A 19,602-nucleotide genomic window follows, 5' to 3' on the forward strand; every position below is an offset into this window, starting at 1 on the left:
CAAGTGAAGTTCTTGCGCTCAATGTTTTTTATATATTTGGAAAACATCATCCGTGAAGTGTCAGGACTTTTGGAGCTGTGCAGAATAGGTCTCTAATATTTGCTCCTTTTCCAGCCAGAATCCCAGCTGCCGGCATTCTCCCTCTTTATGTAAACCTTGTAAAATAAGAGAGAATAGGCATAAGTATTGTGACCTAATGTGTAATAACAGCCCATAATGCAATAAATATTGATATAAAAGCATGATGCAAAATGGACGTATCAACTCCCCAAAGCTTAGACCTCGCTTGTCCTCAAGCGAAAAGCCAAAATCGAAAAATATGTCCGCATGTTTAGAGATGAAGGTGTTGATAAAAATAAAATACGGACATGAGGGCATCATGATCATTCTTAGAGCAGCAACTTATATAATTCTTGTCATATGATATCTTATGCTAGAGTAATAATTCAATCACAATATCAAGTATGAATCGTAAAATTCATTGAAAACTAACAAACTATAATCTCAATCATTGAAGCAATTGCAATTTATCATAACATAGGAAAGAGTCAATGTCTAAGAGCTTTTCAGCAAGTCCACATACTCAACTATCATATAGTCTTTCACAATTGCAGACACTCATGCAATACTTATGGGTATGGAGTTTTAATCGGACACAGAGAAAGATAGGGGCTTATAGGTTTTCCTCCCAACGTTTTACCTCAAGGGTAATGTTAACAGTAATAGTTTATGAAAACCCACATCCAATTAGCCATATATACCAGGATTTTTCCAACATATTGTGCTTGCCAAAGGATAAAATGTAAAAAAGAACGGTGAAGATCACCATGACTCTATTGCAGTATCGGAGATAAAAGTAAAAGATAGGCCCTTCGCAGAGGGAAGTAGAGGTTGTCATGCATTTTTATGGTTGGATGCACAAAATCCTAATGCGAAAGAACGTCACTTTATATTGCCACTTGTGATATGGACCTTTATTATGCAGTATGTCGCTTTTATTACTTCCATATCACACGATTGTATAAAGCTTATTTCTATCACACCAATCAATCATACAAATTTAGAGAGCAATTTTTATTGCTTGCACCAATGACAACTTACTTCATGGATCTTAATCAACCCATAGGTAGGTATGGTGGACTCTCATGGCAAAACTGGTTTAAGGGTGTTTGGAAGCACAAGTAGTATCTCTACTTTGTGCAATGAATTTGGCTAGCATGAGGGGGAAAGGCAAGCTCAACATGTTGGAGGATCCAAGATAATATAATTTGTCTCAGATGTAAGAAAACATAACCCATTATGTTGTCTTCCTTGTCCAATGTCAACTCTTTAGCATGTCATATTTTAATGAGTGCTCACAATCATAAAAGATGTCCAATATAGTATATTTATATGTGTAGACCTCTCTTTCTTTATTACTTCCTATTAATTGCAACGATGACCAAAACATTGTTTGTGAAGCCTCAATAACTTTTATTCATCATAATCTTTCTATGTGAGCTCATTACTCTCCATAAGAGTCACTTGATCTCTTTGTTTCTTTTTATTTCTTTCTCTTTTCCTTTATTCACTTAGGATCATGGCAAAATTATCAAGCCCTTGACTCAACACTAATCTTTATTATATAGCCCACAGACTCGATTACATAGAGGGCTAATAAAGCAAAACTCACAACTAGATCATACTGAGAACTTTTATTCTACTAGATCAAGATATTACCAAAAGGATCGAACTAAGAAAAACGGTAAAGATAAAAGTGATGGTGATACGATACCGGGGCACTCCCCCAAGCTTGGCAGTTGCCAAGTGGAGTGCCCATACCAGATACTCAATCCTTCTTTGTTGGAGGAAACGGTGGTGATTTTGTTGATGGCATAGGCTTGTCGTCCTTCTTCCAAGGCATAGGCTCACCATCATAGATGGATGACCGAGTCTCCGGGATCCTCAAATCTGCAGCCAAACTCATCCTTTTGAATCTATATTCATACTCAAAGTTTTGGTTTTGCAGGTCATAGATCTGAGCTTGAAGGTGCTCGATTTTCTCATGAAGCTTGAAGATGGTATCCCCGATGTTGTCAGCATCCAGCTTGTGTTTGTTGGTGAACTTTGCGATCATCATGTAGTTGGAGTTGAGTCCACGCTCCACCATCCCCTGGCACTTGAAAACTTGTTGCTCCATTGCTTCGAGCCTCATCTCCACGCTTCCGTTCCCCTTCGGTCCCTCAGCATCACGGATGTGTAGCAACCCATCACGCATCTCAATGGTTTGAGGGTGTCGCTGCACCTCCGTGAGGTAAGGGTTGATGACCTTCTCGAAGAACTTGTCCTTGGGAGCACTTGGAGACGTCATGATAATCTAGATCTGTTAGAAAAATAGCTCGAAACAAAGACTGGAGATTTTTGCGTGATACGGGAGTCAAAACCCCCGGGAGGTTATATAATGGATTTTCACCGACCAAAATATGTGTCCTGTAAGAAAATGGAGTCCGGAGAGTACACGAGGTGCCCACGAGGTAGGGGGTGCACCCAGTAGGGTAGGGCGTGCCCTCCACCCTCGTGGGGCCCTCGTGTCCTTTCCGGACTGCTGCTTATATTTCTATTTTTCTAAATATTCCAAAACGGAGAAATATTGCCTTAAAAACTGCTTTGGAGTCGGTTTACTTACCGTACCCCATACCTATTCCTTTTCGGAGTCTGAAACATTCCGGAAAGTGTCCTTTATGTATTCCTCCGGGGTTACGGTTTCAATAACATTGGTTTCAACATTTATGGGATTACCTAAGATATAGTGTTTGATTCTTTGACCGTTCACCACCTTCGGATTTGTGCCTTCGAAGTTGTTGATTTTTATGGCACCGGAACAATAGACCTCCTCGATAATGTAAGGGCCTTCCCATTTAGAGAGAAGTTTTCCTGCAAAAAATCTTAAAGGAGAGTTGTATAGCAATACATAATCACCTACGTTGAACTCACGCTTTTGTATCCTTTTGTAATGCCATCTTTTAACTTTTTCTTTAAACAACTTGGCATTTTCATAGGCTTGAGTTCTCCATTCATCAAGTGAGCTAATATCAAATAACCTCTTCTCACCGACAAGTTTAAAATCATAATTAAGTTCTTTGATAGCCCAATAAGCCTTGTGTTCTAGTTCGAGAGGTAGGTGACATGCTTTTCCATGGACCATTTTATACGGAGACATACCCATAGGATTTTTATATGCAGTTCTATAGGCCCATAATGCATCATCTAGTTTCTTGGACCAATTCTTTCTAGACCTATTGGCAGTCTTTTGCAAATTAATTTGAGTTCTCTATTACTCAATTCTACTTGACCACTAGACTAAGGGTGATAAGGAGATGCAATTCTATGATTAACATCATATTTAGCAAGCATTTTACGGAAAGCACCATGAATAAAATGTGAACCACCATCAGTCATTAAATATCTAGGGACTCCAAACCTTGGATAAATAAATTCTTTAAGCATTTTACTAGAAGTGTTATGATCAGCACTAGTAGTTGGAATAGCTTCTACCCACTTAGTAACGTAATCAACATCAACTAAAATATGTGTATAACCATTAGAGGAATGAAAAGGTCCCATATAGTCAAAGCCCCAAACATCAAATGGTTCAATAACAAGTGAATAATTCATAGACATTTCTTGACGTCTACTAATATTACCAATTCTTTGACATTCATCACAAGATAAAACAAACTTACAGGCACCCTTGAAGAGAGTAGGCCCATAAAAACCAGATTGCAGTACCTTATGTGTAGTCCTATCTCCAGCATGGTGTCCTCCATAAGCTTCGAAGTGACACTTGCGTAGGATCTGTTCCTGTTCATACTCAGGTACACAACGTCTAATAACACCATCTACTCCTTTATAAAGATGTGGGTCATCCCAAAAGTAATGCCTCAAATCATAAAAGAACTTTTTCTTTTGCTGGTATGTGAAACTAGGTGGTATAAACTTAGCAACAATGTAATTAGCATAATCAGCATACCATGGAGCAGTATGAGAAGTATTTATGACATTTAATTGCTCATCAGGAAAGCTATCATCAATAGATAGTGGGTCATCAAGCACATTTTCTAACCTAGACAAGTTGTCTGCAACGGGGTTCTCAGCTCCTTTTCTATCAACAATATGTAAATCAAATTCTTGTAGCAGGAAAACCCATCTAATAAGTCTAGGTTTAGCATCTTTCTTTTCCATAAGATATTTAATAGCAACATGATCGGTGTGAATAGTTACTTTAGAATCAACAATATAAGGTCTAAACTTATCACAAGTAAATACAACTGCTAAGAATTATTTTTCAGTAGTAGCATAATTTCTTTGAGCATTATCTAGAGTTTTACTAGCATATTGAATAACATTTAGTTTCTTATCAACTCTTTGTCCTAGAACAACACCTACAACATAATCACTAGCATCGCACATAATTTCAAAGGGTAAATTCCAATCAGGTGGCTGAACAATAGGTGCAGAGATCAATGCTTTCTTAAGTATTTCAAATGCTTCTACACGATCATCATCAAAGACAAATGGTATATCTTTTTGTAATAAATTAGTCAGAGGCCGAGAGATTTTTGAGAAGTCCTTAATGAACCTCCTATAAAAACTGGCATCACCAAGGAAACTTCTTATACATTTGATGTCCTTGGGACATGGCATCTTTTCAATAGCATCAACCTTGGCTTCATCAACTTGAATAGCTCTTTCAGAAACTTTATGCCCCAAGACAATACCTTCATTAACCATAAAGTGGCACTTTTCCCAATTCAAGACAAGATTAGTTTCTTCACATCTCTGCAAAACTCGATCAAGGTTGCTCAAGCAATCATCAAAAGAAGATCCATAGACGGAAAAGTCGTCCATGAAAACCTCACAAATATTTTCACAAAAGTCAGAGAATATAGCCATCATGCATCTTTGAAAGGTAGCAGGTGCATTACGTAAACCAAAAGGCATACGTCTATAAGCGGAAGTACCAAAAGGGCAAGTAAAAGTAGTCTTTGATTGATCTTTGGCTGACATAGTTATTTCAGAGAAACCAGAATAACCATCTAGAAAGCAAAAATATGTATGTTTGGATAATCTTTCTAGCATTTGATCGATAAAAGGTAAGGGGCACTGATCTTTTTTAGTAGCCTTATTTAATTTGCGGAAATCAATTACCATCCTATAACCAGTAATAATTCTTTGAGGAATCAATTCATCTTTATCATTAGGAACAACAGTAATACCTCCATTCTTAGGGACACAATGGACAGGACTTACCCACTTACTATCAGCAACGGGGTAAGTTATACCTGCCTCAAGGAGCTTTAGTATCTCCTTTCTTACCACTTCTTTCATTTTAGGATTCAGACGGCGTTGATGATCACGAACTGGTTTAGCATCTTCTTCCAAATTAATTTTATGTTGACATAGAGTGGGACTAATGCCCTTAAGATCATCAAGAGTATACCCAATAGCAGCATGGTGCTTCTTCAGAGTTTTTAATAATCTCTCTTCTTCATGTTCTGAAAGGTTAGCACTAATAATAATAGGGTATATCTTTTTCTCATCAAGATGAGCATATTTAAGAGTATCAGGTAACGATTTAAGCTCAAACACGGGATCACCCTTGGGTGGAGGAGGATCCCCTAGGATTTCAACAGGTAAATTGTTTTTCAGCATAGGTTCCTATTTAAAGAATACTTGATCTAATTCCCTTCTTTCAGTCATAAACATATCATTTTCATGGTCTAGCGAATATTGTTCTAAAGGATCACTAGGAGGTACGACAATAGAAGAAAGACCAATAATTTCATACTTACTAGGTAATTCTTCTTCACTGTATTGTCTACTAAATTTAGAAAAATTAAATTCATGAGTCATATCATCTAAACCGGCAGTAACAACATCCCTTGTGCAATCTATGGTAGCATTAATAGTATTTAAGAAGGGTCTACCAAATATAATGGGACAAAAACTATCTTGTGGGGAACCAAGAACAAGAAAATTAGCAGGATATTTAGTTTTCCCACACAAGACTTTAACATCTCTAACAATTCCCATTGGTGAAATAGTATCTCTATTAGAAAGTTTAATTGTGACATCAATATCTTCTAACTCAGCGGGTGCAATGTCATGCATAATTTCTTTGTATAAGTCAAGAGGTATTGCACTAGCACTAGCACCCATATCACACAAGCCATGATAACAATGATCTCCTATTTTAACAGAAATAACAGGCATGCCTACCACAGGTCTAGATTTATCTGTATCACGGGGTTTAGCAATTCTAGAAGATTCATTACAAAAATAAATAACATGCCCATCTATATTATCAGACAAGAGATCTTTGACAATAGCAGTATTAGGTTCAACTTTAACTTGCTCAAGAGGTGTATATGTTTTAATATTGCTTTTACGAACCACAATTGAAGCTTTAGCATGATCCTTTATCCTAACAGGGAAAGGCGGTTTCTCAACATAAGAAGTAGGAACACTAGGATCATTATAAGTAATAGTCTTTTCTTCAACTTTAATAGGTGCAGCTACTTTTACTTCTATGGGAGGATGATATTTAAACCACTTCTCCTTGGGGAGATCAACATAAGCAGCAAAAGATTCACAGGAAGAAGCTACTATCTCAGAGCCAAGTCCATATTTAGTGCTAAATTTACAAAAAATATCGGTATCCATAAAAGATTTAACATAATCAAAACTAGGTGTCATACCTGACTCCTTACCATTGTTGAGGTCCCAATCTTCGGAGTTGCATTTAATTCTTTCCATAAATCCCATTTGAATACAATAGTCTTAATCATAAAAGATCCAGCACAAGAAGTATCAAGCATGGTGCGATTGTTACCTGAAAGCCAAGCATAAAATTTTTGAATAATCATTTCTCTTGAGAGCTCATGATTGGGGCATGAATATAGCATTGATTTAAGCCTCCCCCAAGCTTGAGCGATGCTTTCTCCTTTGCGAGGCCAAAAATTATATATATAATTGCGATCATGATGAACAAGATGCATAGGATAAAACTTTTGATGAAATTCCAATTTCAATCGTTTGTAGTTCCAAGACTCCATATCATCACATAGCCTATACCATGTCGATGCATCTCCCTTCAAAGATAAAGGGAAGACCTTCTTCTTAACAACATCTCCGGGTACACCTGCAAGCTTAAATAATCCACGAACTTCATCCACATGTATTAGACGCTCATCAGGATGTCTTGTTCCATCTCCTAAAAAAGGATTAGCTAGCAGTTTTTCTACCATACCCAAAGGAATTCCAAAGCAAGCATTTTCATTTTGAGTAGGTTCAGTAGGTTGAGGAGAAACTCTTTGCTCTACTGGTCGGGGTGAAGATACCCCGAACAATCCCCTCAGAGGATTACTTTCCATAGTAACAAGTGACAGTAAATTTCAGCACACTATATAAATTTTTCCTTACCAAATTCCACCTACCAAAGGCGCTTCACTCCCCAGCAATGGCGCCAGAAAAGAGTCTTGATGACCCATAAGTATAGGGGATCTATCGTAGATAAGTAAGAGTGTCGAGCCCAACGAGGAGCAGAAGGAAATGATAAGCGGTTTCCAGCAAGGTATTCTCTGCAAGTACTGAAATAAGTGGTAACAGATAGTTTTTTGATAAGATAATTTGTAATGAGCAACAAGTGACAAAAGTAAATAAGGTGCATCAAGGTGGCCCAATCCTTTTTGTAGCAAAGGACAAGTTTGGACAAACTCTTATATGATGTAAAGCGCTCCCGAGGACACATGGGAATATCGTCAAGCTAGTTTTCATCATGCTCATATGATTCGGGTTCAGTACTTTGATAATTTGGTATGTGGGTGGACCGGTGCTTGGGTGCTGCCCTTACTTGGACAAGCATCCCACTTATGATTAACCTCTATTGCAAGCATCCGCAAATACAACAAAAGTATTAAGGTAAACCTAACCATAGCATGAAACATATGGATCCAAATCAGCCCCTTACGAAGCAACACATAAACTAGGGTTTAAGCTTCTGTCACTCTAGCAACCCATCATCTACTTATTACTTCTCAATGCCTTCCTCTAGGCCCAAACAATGGTGAAGTGTAATGTAGTCGACGTTCACATAACACCACTAGAGGAGAGACAACATACATCTCATAAAAATATCGGACGAATACCAAATTCACATGACTACTAATAGCAAGACTTCTCCCATGTCCTCAGGAACAAAAGTAACTACTCACAAAGCATAAACATGTTCATAATCAGAGGGGTATTAATGTTCATATAGGATCTGAACATATGATCTTCCACCAATTAAACCAACTAGCATCAACTACAAGGAGTAATTAACACTACCAGCAACCTACTAGCACCAATCCCAGACATGGAGACAAGAATTGGATACAAGAGATGAACTAGGGTTTTGAGATGAGATGGTGCTGATGAAGATGTTGATGGAGATTGCCATCTCCCGATGAGAGGAGCGTTGGTGATGACGATGGCGATGATTTCCCCCTCTTGGAGGGAAGTTTCCCTGGCAGAACAGCCCTGCCAGAACCCTAGATTGGTTCCGCCAAGGTTCTGCCTCGTGGCGGCGGAGTTTCGTCTGAGAAGATGACTTATGATTTTTTCCCATCGAAAGAGTCCATATAGCAGAAGATGGTCACCAGAGGGCCACCAGGGGGCCCACGAGGTAGCAGGTGCACCCAGTGGGGTAGGGCGCGCCCCCCACCCTCGTGGGCAGGGTGTGGCCCCCTGGTGAAGTTCTTGTGCTCAATGTTTTTTATATATTTGGAAAACATCATCCATGAAGTTTCAGGACTTTTGGAGCTGTGTAGAATAGGTCTCTAATATTTGCTCCTTTTCCAGCCAGAATCCCAGCTGCCAGCACTCTCCCTCTTTATGTAAACCTTGTAAAATAAGAGAGAATAGGCATAAGTATTGTGACATAATGTGTAATAACAGCCCATAATGCAATAAATATTGATATAAAAGCATGATACAAAATGGACGTATCAGCCGCCCCCCTCTTTCCTTCTCCTCCTCTCCCTTTCCTTCCCCCTCTCCTACTCCTACTAGGAATAGGAGGAGTCCTACTCCTAGTGGGAGTAGGACTCCCCTTGGTGCGCCTCTCCCTAGTCGGCCGCCTCCTCCCCCTTGCTCCTTTATATACATGGGTAGGGGGCACCCCATAGACACACAATTGATCATTGATCTCTAAGCCGCGTGCGGTGACCCCCTCCACCATAATCCACCTCTATTATATCGTAGCGGTGCTTAGGCGAACCCCTGCGTTGGTAGCATCATCATCACCGTTACCACGCCGTCGTGCTAACGAAACACTCCCGTGAAGCTTTGCTAGATCAGAGCTCGCGGGACGTCATCGAGTTGAACGTGTGCAGAACTCGGAGGTGTCGTGCATTCGGTACTTGGATCGGTCGGATCATGAAGACGTACGACTACATCAACCGCGTTGTGCTAACGCTTCCGCATTCGGTGTGCGAGGGTACGTAGACACACTCTCCCCTCTCGTTGCTATGCATCACCATGATCCTGTGTGTGCGTAGGAATTTTTTTTGAAATTACTACATTCCCCAACAACGAGTTCATCTACAACGCGACCTCTCTGCAGGGCTACTCTGAAAAACAATATCAAGTATGTAAGCAATAATATTCACAATTTTATTTTATTACCATCATTTGTGTTGATTTCCATTCATATATATGTATTGACCCCCTTCTTTAAATTAGGTCTGGCAGATGCGGGATGAACTCCTACCACATGATCGCATACGAGCAATTCAAGAGGAATTGGCGGGATTCTTTCTTGACCACGTCATACATAAAGCCGGAGAATACCATGTGGAAATTGATATAGACATGAGATGTTAGGGATTGTAAGAGATGTTATACTTTATAATATGTAGCTAGTTGCGTCGGACAGGTATACGAAAACTTGTTGTTCGACCAATCTCTTAGAGAGAGGTCACTCCTCTTTGTATATGTTCATGACGATCTTGTGTAATTAATGGTTCCTTCATTTGCTTACCAGCTAGCGTGTCGAGTTCTCTCTATATGTATACAGTAGCTAGCGTCAACCAAGCACGGAGAAAGAGAGGACACTTCTGTCTATTAGCTATCTAACACAATATATGAAACCCCTAAATTAACCCTCCAAAACCCCCAAACCCCTCCCCTTCATTCAAAAAAAACAAAAAAAACCTAGCTCCTGCCAGCTGCTGAAGCGTGGATGCCTTTTGGTCCCTGTTGGTGTGTTACAAACCGGGACTAAAGGGCCTCCTGCCTGGGCGCCCCGCAGTGGCCACATGGAGCCCCTTCTATTCCGTTTCGTAAGCAAATCGGGATTAAAGGTTTTGTGCTTTAGTTCCGACCCTTTAGTCCCAGTTCGAGAACCGGGGCTAAAGGGCCTCTAGAACCGAGATAAATGGGTTGTTTTCTACTAGTGTATGGGAGCTACATCACCCTTGGGCATTTGGAGTTTTCTCGAAAAAACCTTGGGCATTTAGCCCTCGGTGGCTCTCACATCCTCTGTAAATTTTGATACTCTTAGATTGTGATGGCATCTAATTCCGTGATTCACCCTTCAAGGCTTACTACATAGTATATTTTAAATTGTTTCTCCCTTTGGCTCTCTAGATTTAGAGACTCTCTCAACGGGAGGTTGCCAAGTCTTGCTGCTTTAACTATCCTCCGACATAGATGCTCTTACGTAATCTGACAAACATATGGAGAACGCATTTTGGTGCTCGAGCTCGCCGGAGCTTGAAAATTTTAGAAAATTCAAGATTCAAACTTCCCGGTCTCATGTTATGTAGTCTGGCAGTGCTCTGAGTAAAAAAACGATGTTATGTGTAAGTGTGTAAATTTTAAGGATGAAATACCTTAAAATGTGATCTGTACAAAAAAGAAAAATTCATGATCTGGGAGTTGTAAGAATAATTGGGAAGCGTAGAACCCTTTGCTCGGCCGCACTTGTATTTATATCAATAATGTCGTGGCTTACAAGATGATCGATCGAAGAGATCATTTACAGATGGTCGGTTACAGAAACGGGAAGGGGTTGGACAGAAGAAGAGATAGAGAAAGAGTACAAGTTTAAACATGAGGAGTCCTATATCTATTCAACTATTCCAACACTCCCCCTCAATCTAAACCTAAGCGATTCCAAGGTTAAGATTGTACTTGAACTCATCCAACCTTCTCATGGTAAGAGGTTTTGTAAAGCCATCAGCCAGTTGATCTCCAGTGGGTATGAACTTTATGTCAAGTAACTTGCGAGCTACTCTTTCTCTGACAAAGTAGAAATCAAGTTCAATATGTTTAGTACATGCATGAAACACATGATTAGCTGAAAGATAGGTTGCACCAATATTATCCACCATAACCTTGCAGCTTGTGGAGTTTCTACTCCAAGCTCATAAAGCAAAGTCTGAATCCACATGACTTCAGCTGTGGCATTTGCTAGAGCCTTATACTCAGCCTCAGTACTCGATCTTGAAACTGTAGCATGTTTCCTTGCACTCCATGATACAAGATTTATCCCCGGAAACACAGCAAAACCACCTGTGGATCTCCTATCATCAGCACACCCTGCCCAATCTGCATCTGAGTAGCTAGTCACAAGCATAGATGGCGACTTGACAATTTTAAGTCCAAGTCCTTCTTAGAATTTTAGATACCTCACAATTCTTTTAACTGCTATCCAATGAGTTGTAGTAGGTGCATGCAAATACTGACAAACCTTGTTCACAGAGTAAGAAATATCTGGACGTGTGAGAGTCAAATATTGTAAAGCACCTACAATACTTCTGTAGTTTGTTGCATCTTCTAGTCCAAGTGCTTCTCCACTTTCAATTGTAAGTTTTTCTGAAGTGGAGATTGGTGTACTTACAGGTTTGCCGTTCTCCAATCCTACTCTCCTGAGTATGTCATGTGCATATTTCTCCTGTGATAGAAGTATACCATCTTTTACGTGTTTGACCTCTATACCAAGAAAATAATGAAGATCTCCCAAATCTTTAAGGGCAAACTACATCTTTAAATCCTTGAGCAAACAAGTGGTGGCATCTGGACTTGAACTAGCAACAATAATATCATCAACATATACCAGAACATATATAGTGACATTACCCTTTTTGTAGAAAAACAATGAGGTATCTGCCTTAGATGGTGTAAACCCAAGTTGTTGTAACTGTGTGCTCAACCTTGAGTACCAGGCTCTTGGGGCCTATTTCAAACCATATAAAGCTTTGTCTAGCTTGCAAACAAGATGAGGTGTGCTTATATTCTCATAACCTGGTGGCTGCCGCATAAAAACCTCTTCTTCCAGAACACCATGAAGAAACGCGTTCTGAACATCTAGCTACCTTAGGCTCCAACCTTTGGAAACAACAATAGACAACACAAGTCGAATAGTAGCTGCTTTAGCAACAAGGCTAAAAGTATCTTCATAATCAATACCAAACCTTTGCTTGAAACCTTTTTGCAACCAATCTAGCCTTATATCTGTCTATGCTTCCATCAGACCTTCTCTTGATTTTGTACACCCATTTACAATCTATGATATTCTTGCCTTTTTCTAGTGGTACTAAATGCCATGTTTTATTTCTCATGAGTGCTTCATATTCATCATCCATGGCTCCCTTCCAATCTTTATTAGCAAGTGCATCATGCAAATGAGTTGGTTCACCCATACTAGTAAGAAAGGCACGTTTTATTATAGCATACCTTATATTACCATCTTTGTACACTTTTTCCTTGATACACCAGATTGAGATCTAGTATGTCGACGTGGAACTTCAGGTGCACTGGCTTGAGTGGTTATTAATTCTACACCAGAATTCTTGTTCACAAACAATCCCGCTGAATCTGCTGTATAAGGCAGTTCCTGATCCGAGGCAATAGAGAATCCCGCTGGATCTGCTGTATCAGGCAGTTCCTGATCTGAGGCAATCCCCCTCGCGATCGTTGCGTCAGCAGGGAGACGTCGTGTGGCACCCTCGATGACCTCCCGCTCGGTCTGGCGAGCTGATACTATCGAGCTGGGCCCCGCGCATGTTGTTTTGTCACTCGATGGCCCATCCCATGTGGACGTGGCGCACAGAGAGCCGCACCGGCCCGTACTGCTGGGGCTATCGGCCACCAGTGGGCTTGGCGCATGCAGCGCACTGAGATCCTTCTGGGATCGCGCGTTTGCCAGCCCTGCCACACTGATGCGAGGGTTTTCCTCGGATAATGCGCCGCTGCTGTCATCTGAATCAGCCTGGGATCCAGTGACAGTCTTGTTTTTACCCTCTTGCATAAAATCATACCCTGAATCCGCACACTTAGCATCAAGATTAAAATTTTCTTTGGAACTAGTCAGATGATCAGCATTATTTAATTCACACCCGTACCCTTTATGAAGATTACTGTAGCCAAGAAAAACACACTAAGTGGAACGAAACTCAAGTTTGTGTCTATTATATGGACGAAGATTGGGGTAACAAGCACACCCAAAGATTTTGAGAGAATTATAATCAGGCTTTTGATGAAACTATCTTTCCAAAGGAGTAGTATTGCCAATGACTTTGCTGGGGAGACGATTGATAAGATAAGTAGCAGTAATGAAAGCTTCAACCCAGTATTTTAATGGCATTGATGCATGAGCTAGGAGGAATAGACCTACTTCAATAATATGGTGATGCTTACGTTCAGCAGAGCCGTTCTGTTGATGAGCATGAGGGCAAGAAACATGATGAGGAATTCCAATATTGCGAAAGAAGGAGCTGAGTTTTTCATACTCTCCACCCCAGTCACTTTGTATTGAGAGAATTTTTCTGTCAAAGTGATGTTCAACAAGCTTCTGAAATTCTTGGAAGATAGAGAGAACTTCATATTTGAACTTAAGAAAATATATCCAAGTGAATTTGCTATAATCATCGATAAAAAAAACATAATATTTTTTTCTACCAAAAGAATCTCTTGCATGACCCCATACATCACTAAAATTAAGTTCCAACGGAGCATGAGACACACTATTTGACCTAGGATAGGGGAGTTGGTGACTTTTTGCACATTGACAAGCATGACAAACAGACTCAATATGTTGATGGGATGTCAATGGAAGATTGTCTTTATTCACTACTTGCCTAACTATGATCGAAGAAGGATGTCCTAATCTTTGATGCCATCTCGCCAAGGAGGGCTTGACGACGGAGTGAACTTGATGACGACGCTTTCGACTAAGTGCTCCGGATGTGATGGGGTACAAGCCTCCAATGCATCTATCGTGGTGGATAAGCTCCCTCGTTGCCCGATCCTTGATAAAAAAATACGTCGGATGAGTTTCAAAGAAGACATTATTATCAACAGTTAAACGAGACATAGATGCTAGATTCTTGTCAGCTTGAGGAACATGAAGGACATCTTTTAAAGCTAAATCACGTTTAAAAGTAGGGGAACTAATAGATGCTTCACCAATGTGACAAATGTCCATACCTGCACCGCTAGCGGTGTGAATCTGATCATTGCCGATGTGCTTCTCTCTCATGGATAGTTTCTCAAGTTCATTGGTGACATGATCCGTAGCTCCAGAGTCCGCGTACCAGATGGTTGCATCTCCACCTTGCTTCCTGATTCCAGCTGGTACATGACGGGCATCAGGCACATAATCCTCATCAAAACGGTGCCAACAATCCAAGACTTCATGGCCCAGTTTTTTGCAAGGTTGGCACCGAACCTGGTTGGAAGAAGAAGATCCACCAGCAGAGTTATTGTTGGCGTATCTAGCAGAGGCGTTTGTGTTGGTGTAGCCGCCCCCACCAGTACGCGCGCCCTGATTGTTGCCGCTGCCATAGTACTGGTTGTTACTGCCCTGATTGCTGCGGGCACGCCCTCCGCTGCTACTGCTGTTGCGGTTTCACCCCTGACCATGCCCACGGCATGCTCCGCGACCACAGGACACTTCATTAATGGAGGACTGGCGGATGTTCATACCATGGAGAAGATTTAGGCGGGCATCGAAGCTCAGTAGCTGGTTGTAGAGCTCCTGGACAGTCACGGGCTCTACCCGAGCCGCAAGTGCTGATACAACCAGGTTGTAGTCAAGGTCGAGACCACCAAGGACATGGGAGACGATCTCAGCGCTGCCTAGCGCTGCTCCGGAGCTGGCAATCTCATCTGAAAGCATCTGGATTTTGGCAAGATACTCCGCCATAGTCAGATTTCCCTTCTTGAGGTTCGTGAGCTCGATGCAGGTGTTGATAGCTTGAGCTTGGGTTTGTGCAGCAAACGTGGCATGGATCGCCGCCCATACCTCCACCAGCGTCTGAAGAGTGACCACCTGTGCAAGGATTTCGCGAGACAGAGAACCCATAAAAAAACCTTGTACTTGTTGCTGTTGTGCATACCAGAGGACGCGCGCGAAGTTGGCGATCTGCTCCCCTTTTCCATCTTTGGTGATGGTGAGAAATTCTAGTGGCGCTTGGCTCTCCGGATCGAGGTGGTGTCCCATCTATGTGCCCTTGATTTGGGGCAGCACGATGGCTTTCCACATGAGGAAATTGTTCCTCGTGAGCGTCTCTTGGGGAGGTGATCCGATGGACATGGTATGGGAGGTGGACATTGAGGATGGTGCGAAGGTGGATGAGGAGGCAACGGACGTGGAGAGCGCCCTCATGGTGCTGGATTGGGTGGAAGCGGTGGTCATGGCTAGGTTGGGGTAAAGCTAGATGCGATCTCCTTTTGATCTCTAGGAAGAAGATGATCTGATTACCATGTAAGAATAATTGGGAAGCGTAGAACCCTTTGCTCGGGCCGCACTTGTATTTACATGAATAATCTTGTGGCTTACAAGATGATCGATCGAAGAGATCATTTACAGAAGGTCGGTTACAGAAATGGGAAGGGGTTGGACAACAGAAGAGATAGAGAAAGAGTACAAGTTTAAACACGAGGAGTCCTAGGAGGGGAACGTTTGGTTCTCGGTACATATGTACCCTATATGGAAAAAAAATAGCAATTCAATAAAAAGTCAAAAATTTCTGAAAATATTTTTGAAATAAACATGACCTTTCATTGTACTAGTGAGAAAAGTTTCACAAAAGGAAAATTCCTCTTTGACTTCTTTTCAAAAAAGACAAATTTTCTGTCAAAATAGCGTGAATAGTGACCTATAATAGCAAATAAATTTTGTCTTTTTCGCTGTGAAGTCAACGTTGGTTCTTTTTTGGTGAAAACTTATATACTAGTGCGCAAGTAAGTCAAGTTTAATCTAAAAATACTTTTGAACCATTTTGACTTTTTGTTTAATTATTTTTAAAAAATATCCCATATAGGGTGGATATACATGCGAGAGCCAAAGGGTATTTGCCCGGAGTCCTATCTCTATTCAACTATTCCAACAGGAGTATGTATAATATCATGTGTTAAAAAGCCTCTGATTTGTTTCTTTCTTTTTTGCGCAGCCATCATATCGACATATTTTGCCCTTAAAACTTACACACACGTATTGTGCCCTAAAAATTTACACACATATGTGTTATGCCTTCATGCATATCTGACTTGTTTTCAGAATTTTATGAATTTTGAATTAGGAGGCCTGCATGGAGGCTGACCTTCAAAAGCAGTTTTCGAAACATATGCGGCTTCCATTGGGTCCCCCCCCCCCCTCCCCTCCCCCTGTCGGTTCAAAAAACAATTATTGTCATAAATGGCAAAGCACCTTCTATGTTTACACTGGTTATTCCCTTGTGCAGCCGACAAATGAAACAGTCAAACAGGGAAGATTTTTCAGCGTACTACCAATTTAGTAAGCATAGGAATGTATGTGCACAATCTATGCTCTGGTTATTATAAATCTCGGTAATCCAAAAGTATTATAAAGAGGTAATTACATCGGTGGTGCTTGAACTTGCCCTGCATGTTCAGTTTAGTGCCTGAAGTTGAAAAATACACCGAACTGGTTCTAAAACTTGGTTGGCGCATGCAAATATGGTGCTAAACACATTTGTAGACGTATAATGTGCTGACATGGCACCATATTTAAGTGATGTGGCATGGGTCCACTTGTAATAACGAAATATGATTTGTGCGATGCAAAATATGATTATTTAAATACTATGACTAGTGGGTCCTGGCTGTCAGTCCAGAAGGAAAATTGAAATTAAAAATCGTGCTTGACAAAGCTCAAACGAGCAACCTGCTGCTTGACTGCTTCCTGGTTGCAGGGCTCTAACCACTCTTACATTATTGATTTGTAATATAAAGGCATAAACGTGCTGCAGCCAGTGGCCCATTTAGCACATGTTAATTTTTTAAAAAGTCCGTAAATAATAATAATAATAAAAATAATTATATTAAAATATTCGTCTGTTATTAATAATTACCTCATGGTATACGAATATTTGTGTTTTATTAATAATTAACTCATGGTATATGAATATTTGTATTTTATTAATAATTAACTCATGGTATACAAATATTTGTGTGCACGTATTGTTTTGAAAGTTCTATAAGTAATAAAAAAATAACCACATGGTACACAAAATAAATATATAGAGGTATGTTATAAAATAATACACTAAAAATGTTCCTGTAATTTTAAACATATTCACTTATTATATAGAAAGTACTGTTTGGAATATAATATATGATTTTTATGAAATCTTTACTATACAAACATTTAAAATATACAGTCATGGATTCTCTAAGAATGTTCAATAAATGTTTTAAAAAAAAATAGTGAATACAAACATTTTTATACACAAGTCAACTATTAATAAGACATGACATTTGGATCTAATATTTATTATTATGACTATAATTTAGATGTGTTTTACAATTTTTTTAAGTTAACATGTGCTAAATGAGCCACTGGCTGCAGCCCATCTAAGCACCACAAGCCTTTGCGTTTATAATTCATTTATAAGTTTTTCTCAAAAAAATATTAATAAGCAGGACGGGGCAAAGTTTTCGTAGAAGCATAACTGGTGTACTGGTCGGCATGGCTTGTCTTGAAGCTTTTGCTCGCAGGAGCTTCAGGTCGCACGACTTTGTTCGTGTAACTTCTAAAAATTTATTTTTCCTACTATACTGACAAAAGGGACCCACTAACCACAGAGTTATATATTTTATTAAAGTGATAATGTTTCATTGCTACAAGCGGGCCCCATGCCACGTCAGCCAAATACAGTGCCATATGAGCACACTATACGTCTACATGTGAGATTAGCACCGTATTTGCACATGTCTGTTAAGTTTTAGAACCAGTTCGACGTATTTTTTAAGTTCATGCACTAAACTGAACATTCATGATAAGTTTAGACACCACCGGTGCAATTGCCTCTATTATAAACGACACATAAGAGATAAAAAAAATTAACAAGAAACTCCACCATCAACAAATTAACAAGAATGGATCAAAGGAAGTGAGACCAGTCAAGAATAACAACAAAAGAAAAAGGCCCTCCTCCTAATTTCGAGACCTACTCAACAAAGGCAGGCCCGGTAAAAAATAATAAAAAGAAATTGTCAAGAAACAAGTAAGTATATAGGAAACGATCTTCTGTTATAACAGAATGGCAAACTCAAGTCCTTGCATATCCTTGCATTAGCTTCTGCCAGCCGTGGCCATCCCATGCATGACTGCCTGCATGCAAGGGTACGTCTCACATCATGTTGGCCAGTTGCATGCAATTATTGGCCATCTGGCTGAGCTCTTCGTCGTACTTGAGCATTGGGTTTGGTATCCCGGACTGCTGGAACGGCCGGTCGCACGACTGGAAGTCTTGCACGGCGAGCTGCAGCATGATCTTGGCCGTGCCCTTGTCTTTGAAGGTGATGGCCCGCTGCGCCGCGCCGATGGTGTCCTGGGTGTTCATGTACATGGTGTCGCAGAAGCTCAGCGCCTGGGTCTGCGCCGGTGTCCCCTTGCGGGACGCGCTTGAGACGAACTTCCGGGCCTGCGCCGTTCGCTTGGCAAACGCGTCAACCTGCATGTTAAGCACTGCCAGATTGTCGATGGTCGGGTACTTGTCCGCGTGTTTCCCAGCCGTGCCCTTGCACAGCTCGGGGAACGGTGTATGCGCGCATACGCCGGCAACCAGCGGGTTGATGGGGCCGCCCCTCCCTCTAGCCGTCGCCAGCGGTAGGAAGCTGGCGGATAACATCGCCGCCACGATGAGGACACCAAGCCGTGCGTTCGCTAGCGCCATAGTTTATTTTGTTGGGTCTCTTGTTGGTGATCGGCAGCTAAATATACATGGAGCGGCGTACCAAGACAAGGCAAGGAGAGGGTAGTGAGATGTGCTAGGGTGGTGACGCTCTTATAGGGGGCTTCCTCGGCCTCGGAAATGGTGGTCGACCTTTTGTCTTGGAGCTGACGACGACCATTGATTTTGTGTTGTTTCGTTGGTCCTCCATGTTTGTGGGGTGCGTTGACACTTGACTCCTGTGCATGTCTCAACCATTCATGGACGGGGCTTACCTGTGCCCCGTGCGTGCGCCCATCCGTGCGCCGCTGCTACGTGTCACTCATCCCTGCCTCTCCTCGGCGTGGCTGTTTTTGGCAGCGAAAAAGAAAACAAAATA

The 19,602-nt window shown here is 41.0% G+C and overlaps 1 protein-coding gene and 1 pseudogene across 1 annotated transcript; both read right to left on the reverse strand.

Annotated features, from left to right (window-relative positions):
• Positions 1-15,030: 15,030 nt before the first annotated feature.
• On the reverse strand, positions 15,031-15,169 carry LOC123072729 (uncharacterized; annotated as a pseudogene).
• Positions 15,170-18,381: 3,212 nt separating this feature from the next.
• Positions 18,382-19,311, reverse strand: LOC123110551 (uncharacterized). Its single transcript, XM_044531134.1, has one exon. The coding sequence runs from the start codon at positions 19,224-19,226 to the stop codon at positions 18,681-18,683; it is 546 nt and encodes a 181-aa protein (XP_044387069.1). The 5' UTR covers positions 19,227-19,311; the 3' UTR covers positions 18,382-18,680.
• Between the last annotated feature and the right edge of the window lie 291 nt (positions 19,312-19,602).

The sequence above is a fragment of the Triticum aestivum genome, chromosome 1A (genome assembly GCF_018294505.1).
Source record: "Triticum aestivum cultivar Chinese Spring chromosome 1A, IWGSC CS RefSeq v2.1, whole genome shotgun sequence".
In the NCBI taxonomy this organism is placed as follows: Eukaryota; Viridiplantae; Streptophyta; class Magnoliopsida; order Poales; family Poaceae; genus Triticum; species Triticum aestivum.